Source organism: Durotheca rogersii (assembly GCF_024521655.1).
Source record: "Durotheca rogersii strain YMJ 92031201 chromosome Unknown GGS23scaffold_42, whole genome shotgun sequence".
In the NCBI taxonomy this organism is placed as follows: Eukaryota; Fungi; Ascomycota; class Sordariomycetes; order Xylariales; family Xylariaceae; genus Durotheca; species Durotheca rogersii.
Window position 1 is genome coordinate 117521 of NW_026251273.1, and position 11433 is coordinate 128953.

General features: G+C 58.1%; 4 protein-coding genes across 4 annotated transcripts; 2 read left to right on the plus strand and 2 right to left on the minus strand.

Annotated features, from left to right (window-relative positions):
- Positions 1-1504: 1504 nt before the first annotated feature.
- GGS23DRAFT_607946 (apses-domain-containing protein) lies at positions 1505-3986 on the plus strand (the record flags this gene model as incomplete). Its single annotated transcript, XM_051520126.1, has 3 exons — positions 1505-1603; positions 1671-3318; positions 3379-3986. The coding sequence occupies 3 exons, from the start codon at positions 1505-1507 to the stop codon at positions 3984-3986; spliced, it is 2355 nt and encodes a 784-aa protein (XP_051367534.1).
- Positions 3987-4427: 441 nt separating this feature from the next.
- Positions 4428-6286, minus strand: GGS23DRAFT_617659 (kinetochore complex Sim4 subunit Fta1-domain-containing protein). The gene has a single exon (XM_051520887.1). It carries the CDS (start codon positions 6189-6191, stop codon positions 4641-4643), a length of 1551 nt encoding a protein of 516 aa, XP_051367535.1. The 5' UTR covers positions 6192-6286; the 3' UTR covers positions 4428-4640.
- A 289-nt stretch (positions 6287-6575) lies between these two features.
- GGS23DRAFT_391469 (uncharacterized protein) lies at positions 6576-7997 on the plus strand. Its single transcript, XM_051513518.1, has one exon. It carries the CDS (start codon positions 6792-6794, stop codon positions 7833-7835), a length of 1044 nt encoding a protein of 347 aa, XP_051367536.1. The 5' UTR covers positions 6576-6791; the 3' UTR covers positions 7836-7997.
- A 484-nt stretch (positions 7998-8481) lies between these two features.
- GGS23DRAFT_588481 (VAC1 protein) lies at positions 8482-11181 on the minus strand. The gene has a single exon (XM_051517549.1). The coding sequence runs from the start codon at positions 10779-10781 to the stop codon at positions 8799-8801; it is 1983 nt and encodes a 660-aa protein (XP_051367537.1). The 5' UTR covers positions 10782-11181; the 3' UTR covers positions 8482-8798.
- Positions 11182-11433: the final 252 nt, after the last annotated feature.

The following is an 11433-nucleotide window of genomic DNA, read 5'->3' on the forward strand; positions in this document are numbered from 1 at the left end:
CCTGCAGAATCGCAGATGGAAGGGAAGGGACCGAGGTTGGTAGAAATCTGCATCAGAATCCCCCTTTGGTGGGATGTAGACGTCTATAGAGGGTAGATTAGGAGGTACCTAATATACCCAACCTGCTGCCAACACCAGGCACTGATTACACGTATACCTACCTAAGTACCTCTTCGAAGGCAGGTTAGGTACCGAGGTAACTACCTACGCATCCCAACACCGCGGCGATTGCGTTATGGATGCCTGAGGTGTCAACCGGGTGCAACTGCCCGCTTCGCACTTCCTAGGTAAACATAAGAGGGGGAAAGGACAGGCGCGATGGTGGGGGAAGGAAGAGGGGGTCAGTTAACCTGCCTAGGAAAGAGGAGGGAGAAAGGAAAAAAAAAAAAAAAAGAAGAAAAACAGAGTCTGTGCACCGCGTTTATTTCGGGTCGGCCTTCCACAAATCAACTTCCGCTCCTCCCCACGTCGGTTCTGCTCACAACACGCGTATCTGTGCTGCTTACCTAATGCCGTCTTCCCCCCCCGACCACCCGGAACTGCATGTCAAGTCAAATCACAATCCATATTTTGCTCTCACACCCCCCTCCCTCCCCCCTTAGCCGCGAGTCACGACCTCACGATTACACGAAACTGACACGTCCCGTTGTCCTCGCCCGACGTGCCGCGATATACGTGCGCTATTCCTAATTCTTACCCTTTAATTGAATTCCCTCTTTGAGACCCCTCTCCCGGGTCCGCGACGAGGTCGGGTCAAAAGATCGTTGCGGTCGTGGTCGACGTGAATTGCCTGGTAGCGCGTCTGTGATCGTGTCACTGTCACTGCCGCCGTCACCACCACCACCTCCACCACCGCCGCCGCTACCGCCGACGCTGCTGCTGCTGATACTATTACCGCTGCTACAACTAACTACCTCTGCCACCGACCGCCGCTATTGTCACTGGCCTTGTGTCGTCATTGTTGCCATCGCCCCCTCCTCCCCGAGCTGTTGGACGTTGTTATAATCCCATTATGACCTTTATGCGGCACTGCCAAGCCAGCCTGTAGTTGTCGTAAGCTACTCGGCCTGTTGCCGACACTCCTATTGGCAATCCAATCTTGCTTCTTCAACCCTCCGAACGCCTCTGGGCCCGGTTTTGTAGAGGAATTGCAATCTCTCGCCGTAGGGGAGTCGGCGCACTATCGTTCTTCGGGTCGTTGGATATTTCTCACCGTCCTATATCGGTTAGGCCTTGGATTCCCGCACATCCGATCATCGTCAACCTGCTGATGGCCTCGGCCACGACCCTCATCACCCACCATCCACCCCAGTCCCAGGGCGCTATCGCCTCAACACCCGCTCCCTCCCTCCCGCCGCCTCCGACCTCCCACCAACGACCGTTCGCCTCTGCCGCCCCGCACCTCCATATCACCCTACCCGCCGATAGCAGCGGCGCCGGCCCTGCCGCTGACGGCGTCGTCAGGATGTCGCAATCACAGCCTTCTTCCCAGCAGTCTTTTACCATGAGCCACCCCCCCCAACCGTATCGGCAGTTCTCCGACTCGAACATGAGGATGGGTAATGGTCAGGCCCACCATCCCGACGAACCACAGATCTATTCGGTTGGTCGTCCCCAGGGCCGCCTCTGTTTGCACAGATAAGCTCGCAATGCTAACCTATCGTCTTTAGGCAGTCTATTCCGGCATTGATGTATACGAAATGGAGGTCAATGGAGTGGCTGTCATGCGACGTCGCCATGACAGCTGTTTGAACGCCACCCAGATCCTCAAAGTTGCCAACATCGACAAGGGAAAGCGGACAAAAATTCTCGAGAAGGAGATCCAGACTGGCGAGCATGAAAAGGTACAAGGTGGCTATGGCAAGTATCAGGGCACGTGGATCAAGTTCGAACGAGGGGTAGAGGTGTGTCGCCAGTACGGCGTCGAAGAGTTGCTTCGCCCCCTCTTGAACTACGACATTAGCCAAGGAGGGAGCAAGGGCGACCTCAACACCCCAACTAAGGAGCAGGCCATGGCCGCACAGAGAAAGCGCATGTATAGTGCTAGCAATGAAGGACGCGCGAATGGACTGTCTGGTACTTTCTTTAAGAATATCTCGAGTACCGCATCCAACGCCGTCGCTGCCATCAGCAAGGCTCGTTTCGATTCCCCCGGTCCTAGAGGACGCAACGGTCCGACGAGGGCCCCCAGCTTCAGCCGGCAGTCGTCGATGCAGAACGTCGACGACTTCCCCGGGAACTCGCAGCAGAGCTTCGCCTCCGACTATGGGCACAATGCCGACACGGCAAATTCGACCCAGAACACGCAAATCTTCAACGGTGACGAGCCGCCACGGAAACGCCAAAGAGTCGTCACCCCTGGCGATAGCTTCGGCTACCCATCCCAGCCTATGGACACGTATGCTAATAATTTTCCCGGCTCTCCCACGGAGCCTAACGAGTCGTTCGTTTACTCCCAAGCTGGTATTGACGTTCATGAAAATGATGTTGCGCCTCTCCCTCCTCTCCATTTTGATCTCTCCCCCGAGGGCGAACGCAAACGAAATCTCCTCATGGGCCTCTTCCTAGATCCAAACGCGACCGCCTCCGATTACGCACAGAATGAAGCGCTTCAGACGTTGAGCCCCTTAGATCTCGATGCGCCGATCGATACCTCGAGCCATACCGCCCTTCACTGGGCCGCTACGCTAGCCAGGATACCCCTCTTGCGAGCGTTAATCGCTGCCGGTGCTAACCCGTACCGAGTCAACGCTTCTGGAGAAACGGCCCTGATGAGAGCCTCGGCCGTAACGAACAATTCCGACCAAGTCTCATTCCCTGAATTGCTCGACGTCTTAGGTCATACCATTGATATTCGTGATAATAAGGGCCGTACAGTTCTACACCACATCTCCGTCACGAGTGCCGTCAAGGGCCGTAATCATTCGAGCAGATATTATCTTGAGAGTCTGCTTGAGTGGGTGGTAAGGCAGGGGAGCGCACCAAGTAGCCAAAATACGGCATCTAATGGCAACACCGCCCAACCCAAGATGGGCATCGGGCGGTTCATGAGCGAGATTGTCAACGCGCAGGACAAGTCAGGAGATACCGCTCTGAACATTGCGGCCCGGATCGGAAATAAAAGCATTATCTCGCAACTAATCGAGGTCAACGCCGATCCTGGCATCGCGAACGCGGCCGGCCTCAGACCAATTGACTTCGGAGTGGGTGGTGACGCTGGCGAGGATGCCATGAACGGCGATCCTACGGCGACCGATAAGGCGCACATCATCGGTAACAGCCAGAAAACGCGCCAGAGTGGTGAGGATGTCATCACCTGTAGGTTCACATCAACACTTCGGGCCCGGCTGTTTTTGTCTTGCGGCTAACATTTCGTAGCCATCACGCATCTCTTAAACGAGACCTCCACTAGCTTCCAATCGGAATTGAAGAAGAAGCAGCAAGACCTTGACTCCCTCCATGCTGAGTTACGGACGACATCTACGCAACTAGGCGACGCGCGGCGCCAACTCGAGACTTTGATAGCCACAGCTAAATCGCAAGTCCTCGCTAGTCAGAAGGTCGTCAATCTCAGCCAAGGCCATGAGGAGGAGCAGAGACGTCTATTCGCTCTAGAACAAAGTCACGGCCGGTTAGAACCGAATAATTGGGAATCGGAGCTCGACGCGGCATTGGAATCTGCGAGAGAAGGGACACCGAATGCGAACCTGCTGCCTAGCACTGCGGTCCTCCGCGCCCGGATACAAGCGACTAGAGACCGCACTGACGCGATAAGAAGCAACGTGGGCTCACTCAAAGGCCTCAGTAAAGAAATTGAGGTCAAGTATCGGCGGGTCGTAGCTCTCTGCACTAACGTGCCGGAGAGAGAAGTAGATGTTTTCGTCGACGGTCTACTGCGCGCCGTAGAGAGCGAAAGAGGCGAGCTGGAGATCGGCCGCGTGAGAAGATTCCTAGGCGGAGTGGATGGTATCGCGCGTGGATTGTGACAAACTTCTTGGAACGTGAATGCTATATTGCGAGGGGTCATCGAGGGCGGATGTGTATGATACGACATTCGTATTCTGTTGTTAGATATCGTGGGCCGCTGCAGATACCACTCGCGATTGCGACAGAGGAGGCCCTAAGACGAGGGCGGGAGCTGTCGTCGTGAGTATACGGCGACGGTCCCCTGCGGTCACTGTACATACCAGGGCTCTATTGGGCAAGGGGAGGGGGGGGGGGGGGGGGGGGGCGGCTATACGGCGTACGCCCTGAGCTCATTTCCGTATTACTCGTCGACCTAACCATACCTCTACACCTTTAGCTATGGTACGTTATTAAGTACGGGCGGTACCTATATAGAACACATCCGCGTCGAGAAGCATAAGGGGGGGTCGCGGGACTGAATTGCGAGCTGAGAAAGCGTCAAGAAAATATTTGAATTAATTCCTCGAATCATTATGTTCTAGTACTGCACGCCAGGGTATCATTTTATATTATCCGTCCTACCTATCGGGGTCCCGTAAAGCGGGCAAACGAGCAGAGAAGCTGCTGGTCACGAAGCGCATGGGATCCCCCTCCCCTCACGTTCCTAAGCGTATAATGAAGTGGGACATACTGCCTGAGATGCAGGCGTTTCGCACCACTGCTCGATACTCGAATTATTTCGCCAGCACCATCGCCGCCGTGGCGCCGGCGCCCCATCCCGGCCGACCGCGGGCTTTCCGTACTAGGCTGCGCACCAGCACCCAGGCAGCAGCAGCCTCCCCGTCAGCCTCTCCCTCGTCGCCGCCGGCGCCACGGCGACTGCGGGTCGGGGCAAAGACTTTGAGGCGCCCCTCAGAGATGACGAACCCATCGCAGGCGGCGCGCTGGACGCGCACGCCCGGGTGGAACAGGTCCAGCCCCAGGTGGTGCCGCAGGTAGATAGCGAGGGCCTCGGTGAAGGGCTGGTCGATGGCGTCGTCTGCCGTCCCGTTTGCGTCGCGGTCCCGGCCGGGGTTCTGGCGCCGCCACCCCCACCCCTCTTCGTCCCTTCCGCCTGCCAGCTTGCGGCGCCTCCGGGCCTGCTGCTCGTCGGAGAGGACGGTGGTCGCGCCGGCCTTCCTCTTCCCGCCCGCCGCGGCTGCTTGCGGCCGTTCCGAGGCGAGCCTCTCGCCCACACGCAGGAAGCGGCGCACGTCGGCGGCGGGTATGGCGACGTCGATGGTCTTCAAGCCCAGCTGGGCCGATGCCGGTTCCCGAGCCTCTCCGCCGTCGTCGCCACTGCCGTCGTCGCGCCCCGACTCCCCCAACCTCGGCTCGGGAGGTTCTAGGTGAAAGCCTAACAGGAGGAGGATATCCTTGGTCAAGGCTGGCGGCTGGTTGCTAGTGGCGAGCCCGGTATTCCGAAGCCAGGCTTCCAGGCTGCCGACGAGCGTCCGGGTGCCTAGGGCTAAGGGGCTGATGCGGCAGTCGAAGGTGGTGGAGAGGAAGTCGATGATGACGGACTTGAGCGGCGCGGGCATCCGGAACAGGAGGAGCGGGAGGTGCAGGAATGCGTTTGAGTCTACTCCACTCGCCTGCGACTTATCCCCGTCTCTGTTCGCCTGCCACGTCCACGAGGGCTGGCTGCGGGAGTCGGGCGCATCTCTGTCCTCGCGGGCGAGGTCGGGCAGGAGCAGGGCGCAGAAGTGCGTGTTCTCGTAGCGGAGTTCGACGCACAGCGCATTCAGCCCTTCTCCGCGCGCTTGCTCGCCGTCGTCGCTAGCCCCGAGCTCTAAGCTACGCTGCCGCCGCGGAGCCCCCCCATCGCCGAGGATGCGCCGGACGTCGACCCACCGGAACTCGACGGCCTCCAGCGCGCCGCTGCGGCCCAGGGACGCGGTGGCGGCGGCGTCGCCCTCGAGCCCGACCTGCACGCCGCGCACGACGTCACCGACGAGCGTGTCGCGGAGGCGCCAGGCAAGGGCGCGGAGGCGCGGCGGGGACAAGGGCTGATGGCGCTCGAGGTAGAGCGGGGAGACACGGTACGTGGTGAAGGTGGTATTGAAGAAGCGCGGCGGCGGGGGGTCGGCCTCCGCGTCTGGTGCCAAACCCGAGGAACTGTTGTCGGGGCCGGAGGTGATGGATGACGGTGCGGCCTCGTGGGATCTGATGGGTGAGGGCGGGGAGTGTGCTGGGTCTGGCGGCGGCGAGTCTGCCGCATTGTTCCGTCGTCTTCGAGGAGGCATTGTGGGGAGCCTTTTCTCCTGGTCTTAGGTGCAAGGTAGGAAGGGTAGCGAGCTCGAGTAGCGCGTGTGCTGAGAAGCTCCGGAGGGGCTAGGGTTGGCGACTTGCAGTATTGGCGCAGGTTGCGGAATCGTCCCAATCCGAGGAGAATCGCCGGGACATTGGACGCGTCGGATGATAGCTAGACGGGGTTCAACGCGTGTTTCGATATGTCAATTGGTTTCCACGTAGAAAGAAGCGCGTTATGCGACCGTGAATAGGGCGCCGTATGGGCGGGACCACGGTAGAGTGAGGAACAGACGGGGGTGGTCTCTCGCGATGTTGGCTGGTGAAGTTGCTGGGGGCACAGCTACGGCGGTTGCTTCACACGTGCTTTTAGGTACGTACTTCAGCCTCTCCGCCGATAAGCGACCGCATGTATTATGTCAGAAAGCATATAGCCTATCCCCTCCTCCTCATCATCTCCATCCCGATTCTTCTCAGCCGCAGAGCACCTCGTCCCAGCGAGCACCCAATCTGACTGCACATCCCGACCACCCCTAGAAGAGGAGGGGCACTGCAACAACAAGTACGAGTGGGAGTTTGGCGACAGCCTCGTCACCATGGCCTCGCCCTCTTCCTCATCATCGTACGAACTCGTCGAGCCCACCGAGCCCGTCTTCCACAAATTCCCCTTTCTCCCTCCCGAGATCCGCCAACAGATTTGGCTTGAAGCTATCCCGTCTCCCGGCATCAACTTCTTCAACGTTCACTCTTTCCCCAACGATCATAGGAACGCCAACTGCAGCACTTCTCCGTGCTGGCTGTATCTCGACCTACGCCGCCTAGCCATTACCGATGATGACGATGCCGTCGCCGAGTACGATCCGTCTGCCTGGATGGCCCGCAGCGTGCTCCGCCGCACTTGCCGTGAAGCACATGCCATGAGCGCCATCCCGCCCTCGCACGCTGTCACCCTCACCTTGACCCGCCCGAGGCGCGGCCTGTTCGTGCGTGCCGGCGATGACCAGCTGCGCCTAATGACGCCCCTAGAGCCCCGGGACGGTGGGAGCTCGTCTATGTCAATCACTCGCGCTGCCCACACCGAAGAATATCCACCGGTCGAGCCGCTAGAGCGGCGGCGTGTCCAGGTCCACACCAATGATGTTCTATGTCTCTCTGTTGAGAACTGCAGCTTCAATCTGCCGTATGAAGAGACTCCCATCCTCGACGATAGCGACGAGCACCTTGGATGGTCATTTGATCCGCAGCTCACACCCCGACTTCCTAACGAAATTCCGACGGGTCGACTCTGCGCGAGCATGGCACGCGGCCACAAGACTGCACTCAACGCCGTTTGCAGTTCGCTATGCAGCATTCTCTCAATCTACGACCGGGGACGCTCTGCTAACCAACCTCTGGTGCCTTTGATCATGGTCGACGCGTACAAGCAGGAACTAGGTAAGCGTAATATAGAGGAGCTCACCACCGCCGTCGACGTGTTTTGGGATCGCTTTGGCGACCGCTACATGCAGATACCATGGAGGCCGGCTGAACTGATCGTCGAATACCGGCTGGTCAAGATATGGCCTGAGGAAAACGATATCAGGGAGAGGTACTTAGCTTCCGCGATACTGCACTCGCCGAAGCGGCCTGCCGAGTCTTAGCGTCACCGTGGGTTCTACCACTAGGAGGTGCGAGCTTCTCGCTGGTCCGATACCGAATACAGGGCTGGCTAGATTCCAGCCGCTGGACGAAAAGGCGTCGAGAGGCCGGTAGTCTCTGAAGGGCATTCCAGCATCAGTCTCCATGCCTTTACTCGTTGCCGTTACAGCTAGAGACGAGGAGATTCTATTTTCCATAGCCATAAAAGAAATCGACTGCCTACAGCGGACATGGACTTTTCTAAGTGCATGCACCCTAACCCGGACTAACGAAACCGGGCCAGGGCCGGATATGCGGGCCTGCCGTGTTTACATGTCCAGGAGCATCCTAATCAGTCAAAATACATACACGTAAATAAACGAGGCGGCCTGGTTGTCTAGCGGATGCAATACCGAGCCATTTTGGTCCGCGGAATCCCACCTCGCAATTTCTGTAGATAGCGTAGCCAACGCCCCTTTCACCGTGGCATGCTCGTATTAAATGAGATCCTGTCCGTGGAGCACACAGGTGGCGGCTTACATTCCGGTGTGATGTGTATTGCATCCAGACGTAAGCAGCACACCGGTGCTCAAGCGTATTGGTCGACAACAGCCTCTCGTCGCTGTTGCGTAACCCTTGAGGGCAACGAGCTCAACTAAAGAAGACGACTCAAAAAATAACGTCTTTCGCATTAGCTCGCGGGTTCAACTTCGTAAAAAGAAAAGAACCAGGTAGGTAATGCGGTCCAATGTACACGTAGATGCCTCTCACGTGTCCGCTAGCCGCCTATATACCCAATCAACGCCATACGATGCAGAAGTCGAGTATTGTACAAATAAATGGCATGCGTGGTACACCCGCTCCTATTTCCGCGCCAACTCTTCTGCTCTGCCATCCCCTTCTTGCTCTGGCCTGTCTATGTCTCTTTCGATCCCGTAGACTCGGCGACCGCTTCGGGGCCGCGGGAACTCGGGAGGAATACTACCTTACGAAACCAGCCCCGGGCCCCCGTTCGCGTACAGGCCTTGCCACCTGTCCTCAACAGCGGCTACCTTGACCCTTACGCTTTCGATCTCTACGTCGAGCTCTTCGATGTTCCGCGTTAGGGCGCTGACCTCCTCGAATCGCCTGGCGCCGTGCGCGCTGTTGATCATGGTTTGAACTATGTATCGCTGCTCCTCCAGCACGATCAGCCGCTCGCGCAGCTCCTTCTCCTCTGTTTCCAAGGTAGATACGACCGTGCTGCCCTCGCTGGTCTGACTGGCTGTTTCGAGCAAGTCGCCGTTCCTCAGCGGGCTTGCCACGTGCCCGTTGGCGAGCAAGCGGTTCTTGGCCGAGCTCGAACCCGAGCTACTGTGCTTCAGTATCCGTGGCAGGTTCTTGAGCGGCAGCATGTGCATGTGGAGGAACGAGGATGCTGCTTGGTGTATGGCCTTTTGTAGATGCTGTTGCGTGGGACTCTCCGTCTTCATGTCGCGGATCCGCCGAGCCGCCACATCGTACTTAGTGAAGCTATCGGTGAGCCGCTTCCTGATTTTAGAGGCCTCTTGGATTTGCGCGTGACTCGGCGGGTTGTTCTCGTCCTGTAGAGGCAAAAGTGTCCTCTGGAAGGCGGGTAGCAACAGCTCAATGCCGCGTTCAAACTGTTTCAACGTCTCGTAGGCCCGTTGGTCGGGCGATTTGTGCGCGACGGATTCGGCAAAATCACGATGTGAGAAGATGCTGGATTTGCAGTCGCGGCACAAGCGAATGTCGACACTGATGGAGTGACCTCGTTCCAACTTCTCGGAGGCGGGAGCGGTGGGGTGCGCGACGTCTAGACCTACTTCGGAGGAGCACGCGGTCTGGGGATCGGCGCATACCACCCGCCCGCATACCCGACAATGATGCCTCCTGAACGTCCACGAAAAGTCCTGGTGGCAGAAGGGGCAGTTGGCCACTTTCCCGTCGTCTTCCCACGTCACCACTGATTGTTCGATCGCCTTCCGCTGGTTCCTCTGGCCTGCCAATACGGGAGACAGTAGAGTGCCCCCACCGCTCGCGCCCGCCTCTTCAGACGAGCTAGCGAGCAGTTGGGTCAGTTTCGTGAGTCTCTTTTCTAGCCTCGATGTCTCGAGCGTCTGTCTGTCGACTCTCTTCCTACGTATCGCCACAAAATCTTGGGTGTGGTCCCGGACCAGCCCGTTGCGGTCGTTATACCCTTCTCTCGACTTGTAACAGGTTTCGCACACCCTATACCAATGACCCCTCACAGGTTCGTGCGACGCCGACCTTGATAGCTTCATCTGGTACATGGTGTGTTCCTCGCAGAATAATCGCCCACATTGTCTACAATTGATGTTGCCGTTGACAGCCCCTAATCTCTTTCCACACGCGGGATCTGTGCACAGATCGCTTAGGCCCGGTCGTTGCCAATGTGATTTGGTGATTATATCGTCGGGATCTACGGGCCTTTCGGGGACCGGGGGTCTGGCCGTCCTCCCCACGGTAGGCGGCGGAGCCGGCGGCGATTCGTTAGACTCGAAGACTTCAAGACCCCGAAGAGTCTGGTTGATGAGCGAGAGTGGTTGGAATTTCTTTGCCCGGAGAACTTGCTTGTCTATCCAAGATCTGACTTCGTCCTGCTCGAGTTCGGGAAGCTCCTGGTGGGCGTCGTCGATGTGCCGGTTCAATTGAAGGAGGGTCAACATCTCGTCGTTGCAGATGGGACACACGAGCTTGGGTCCGGCTTGGCCGCTGCTGCTCGGTCCGCCCAGGCTTATGTTCGAGGTCACATCTTGGGAGAGGTCGCGTAGGGGGCTCGGAGCGCCAGGGGAGAAAGAAGCGGCGGGCGAGTCGATGGACAAGGTACTTTCGGACGGAGCAGACGGGCTCGCGGCTCGCTCTCTCTGGGCCAAAGCGGGAGCGGGGGGGGCGAGACCCTTCCCGCTACCCAAGATTCTCCCTCCGCCGAGTTTGCGACGGGACATACTGCAGGTCTTCGTCTTCTAGAACTCGGCCGGACGCGGTATCGGCAAAGACATGAGGGTGGTGTGATTCGCAAAGGGTGCCCCCGCCACCCCCGGAGTCTCGGGGACGCCCGCGCGGGTTACTCGAGCTATGAGAATTTGGAGTATCGTCCAGGGGACAAGTTTCCGCAACGGGCAAGTCGGGTCTGCCTATTAATTCCCAGAGAGGGGGCGATGTGGTGGCAGCTGGGAATGCGGTAGGCTCCTCTGTCTCCCGTGTCTCTCAGTTCGCAGTTGGGAATTCGCAGTAGTTTAGAGAGGAGAGGAAGCAGGCTGGCAGGAGATTGCGGCTGGATTGAATGAATGCTACGCAACTCCATCACCTTGGGTACCTCCTAGGAGGGTACCCAGGTACCTAAGGTAGGTAGCCTCCTAACCCACCCACCCTATGGTAGGTACATTATTGACCTGCTAATATACCACCCACCGGCTCGGCGGCTCAGCCGCGAACCTCCTTATTATGGTATCCTCATCCTCTTGTCGTCCCCCGGGCGCCCTGCCATGGTATTTTTGGATAGACGAGTGCTCCCACTAATGGGACGAGTACTTGCACTATAGGTACATCTCGGCGCTGACCGCGCACATGTGCGTCAATAGCAGCTTCATGTAATGT

Excerpts from the sequence above, each read along its gene's own strand:
- GGS23DRAFT_617659 (XM_051520887.1), bottom strand. The coding sequence starts at position 6,191 with ATGCCTCCTCGAAGACGACGGAACAATGCGGCAGACTCGCCGCCGCCA.
- GGS23DRAFT_391469 (XM_051513518.1), top strand. The coding sequence starts at position 6,792 with ATGGCCTCGCCCTCTTCCTCATCATCGTACGAACTCGTCGAGCCCACC.
- GGS23DRAFT_588481 (XM_051517549.1), bottom strand. The coding sequence starts at position 10,781 with ATGTCCCGTCGCAAACTCGGCGGAGGGAGAATCTTGGGTAGCGGGAAG.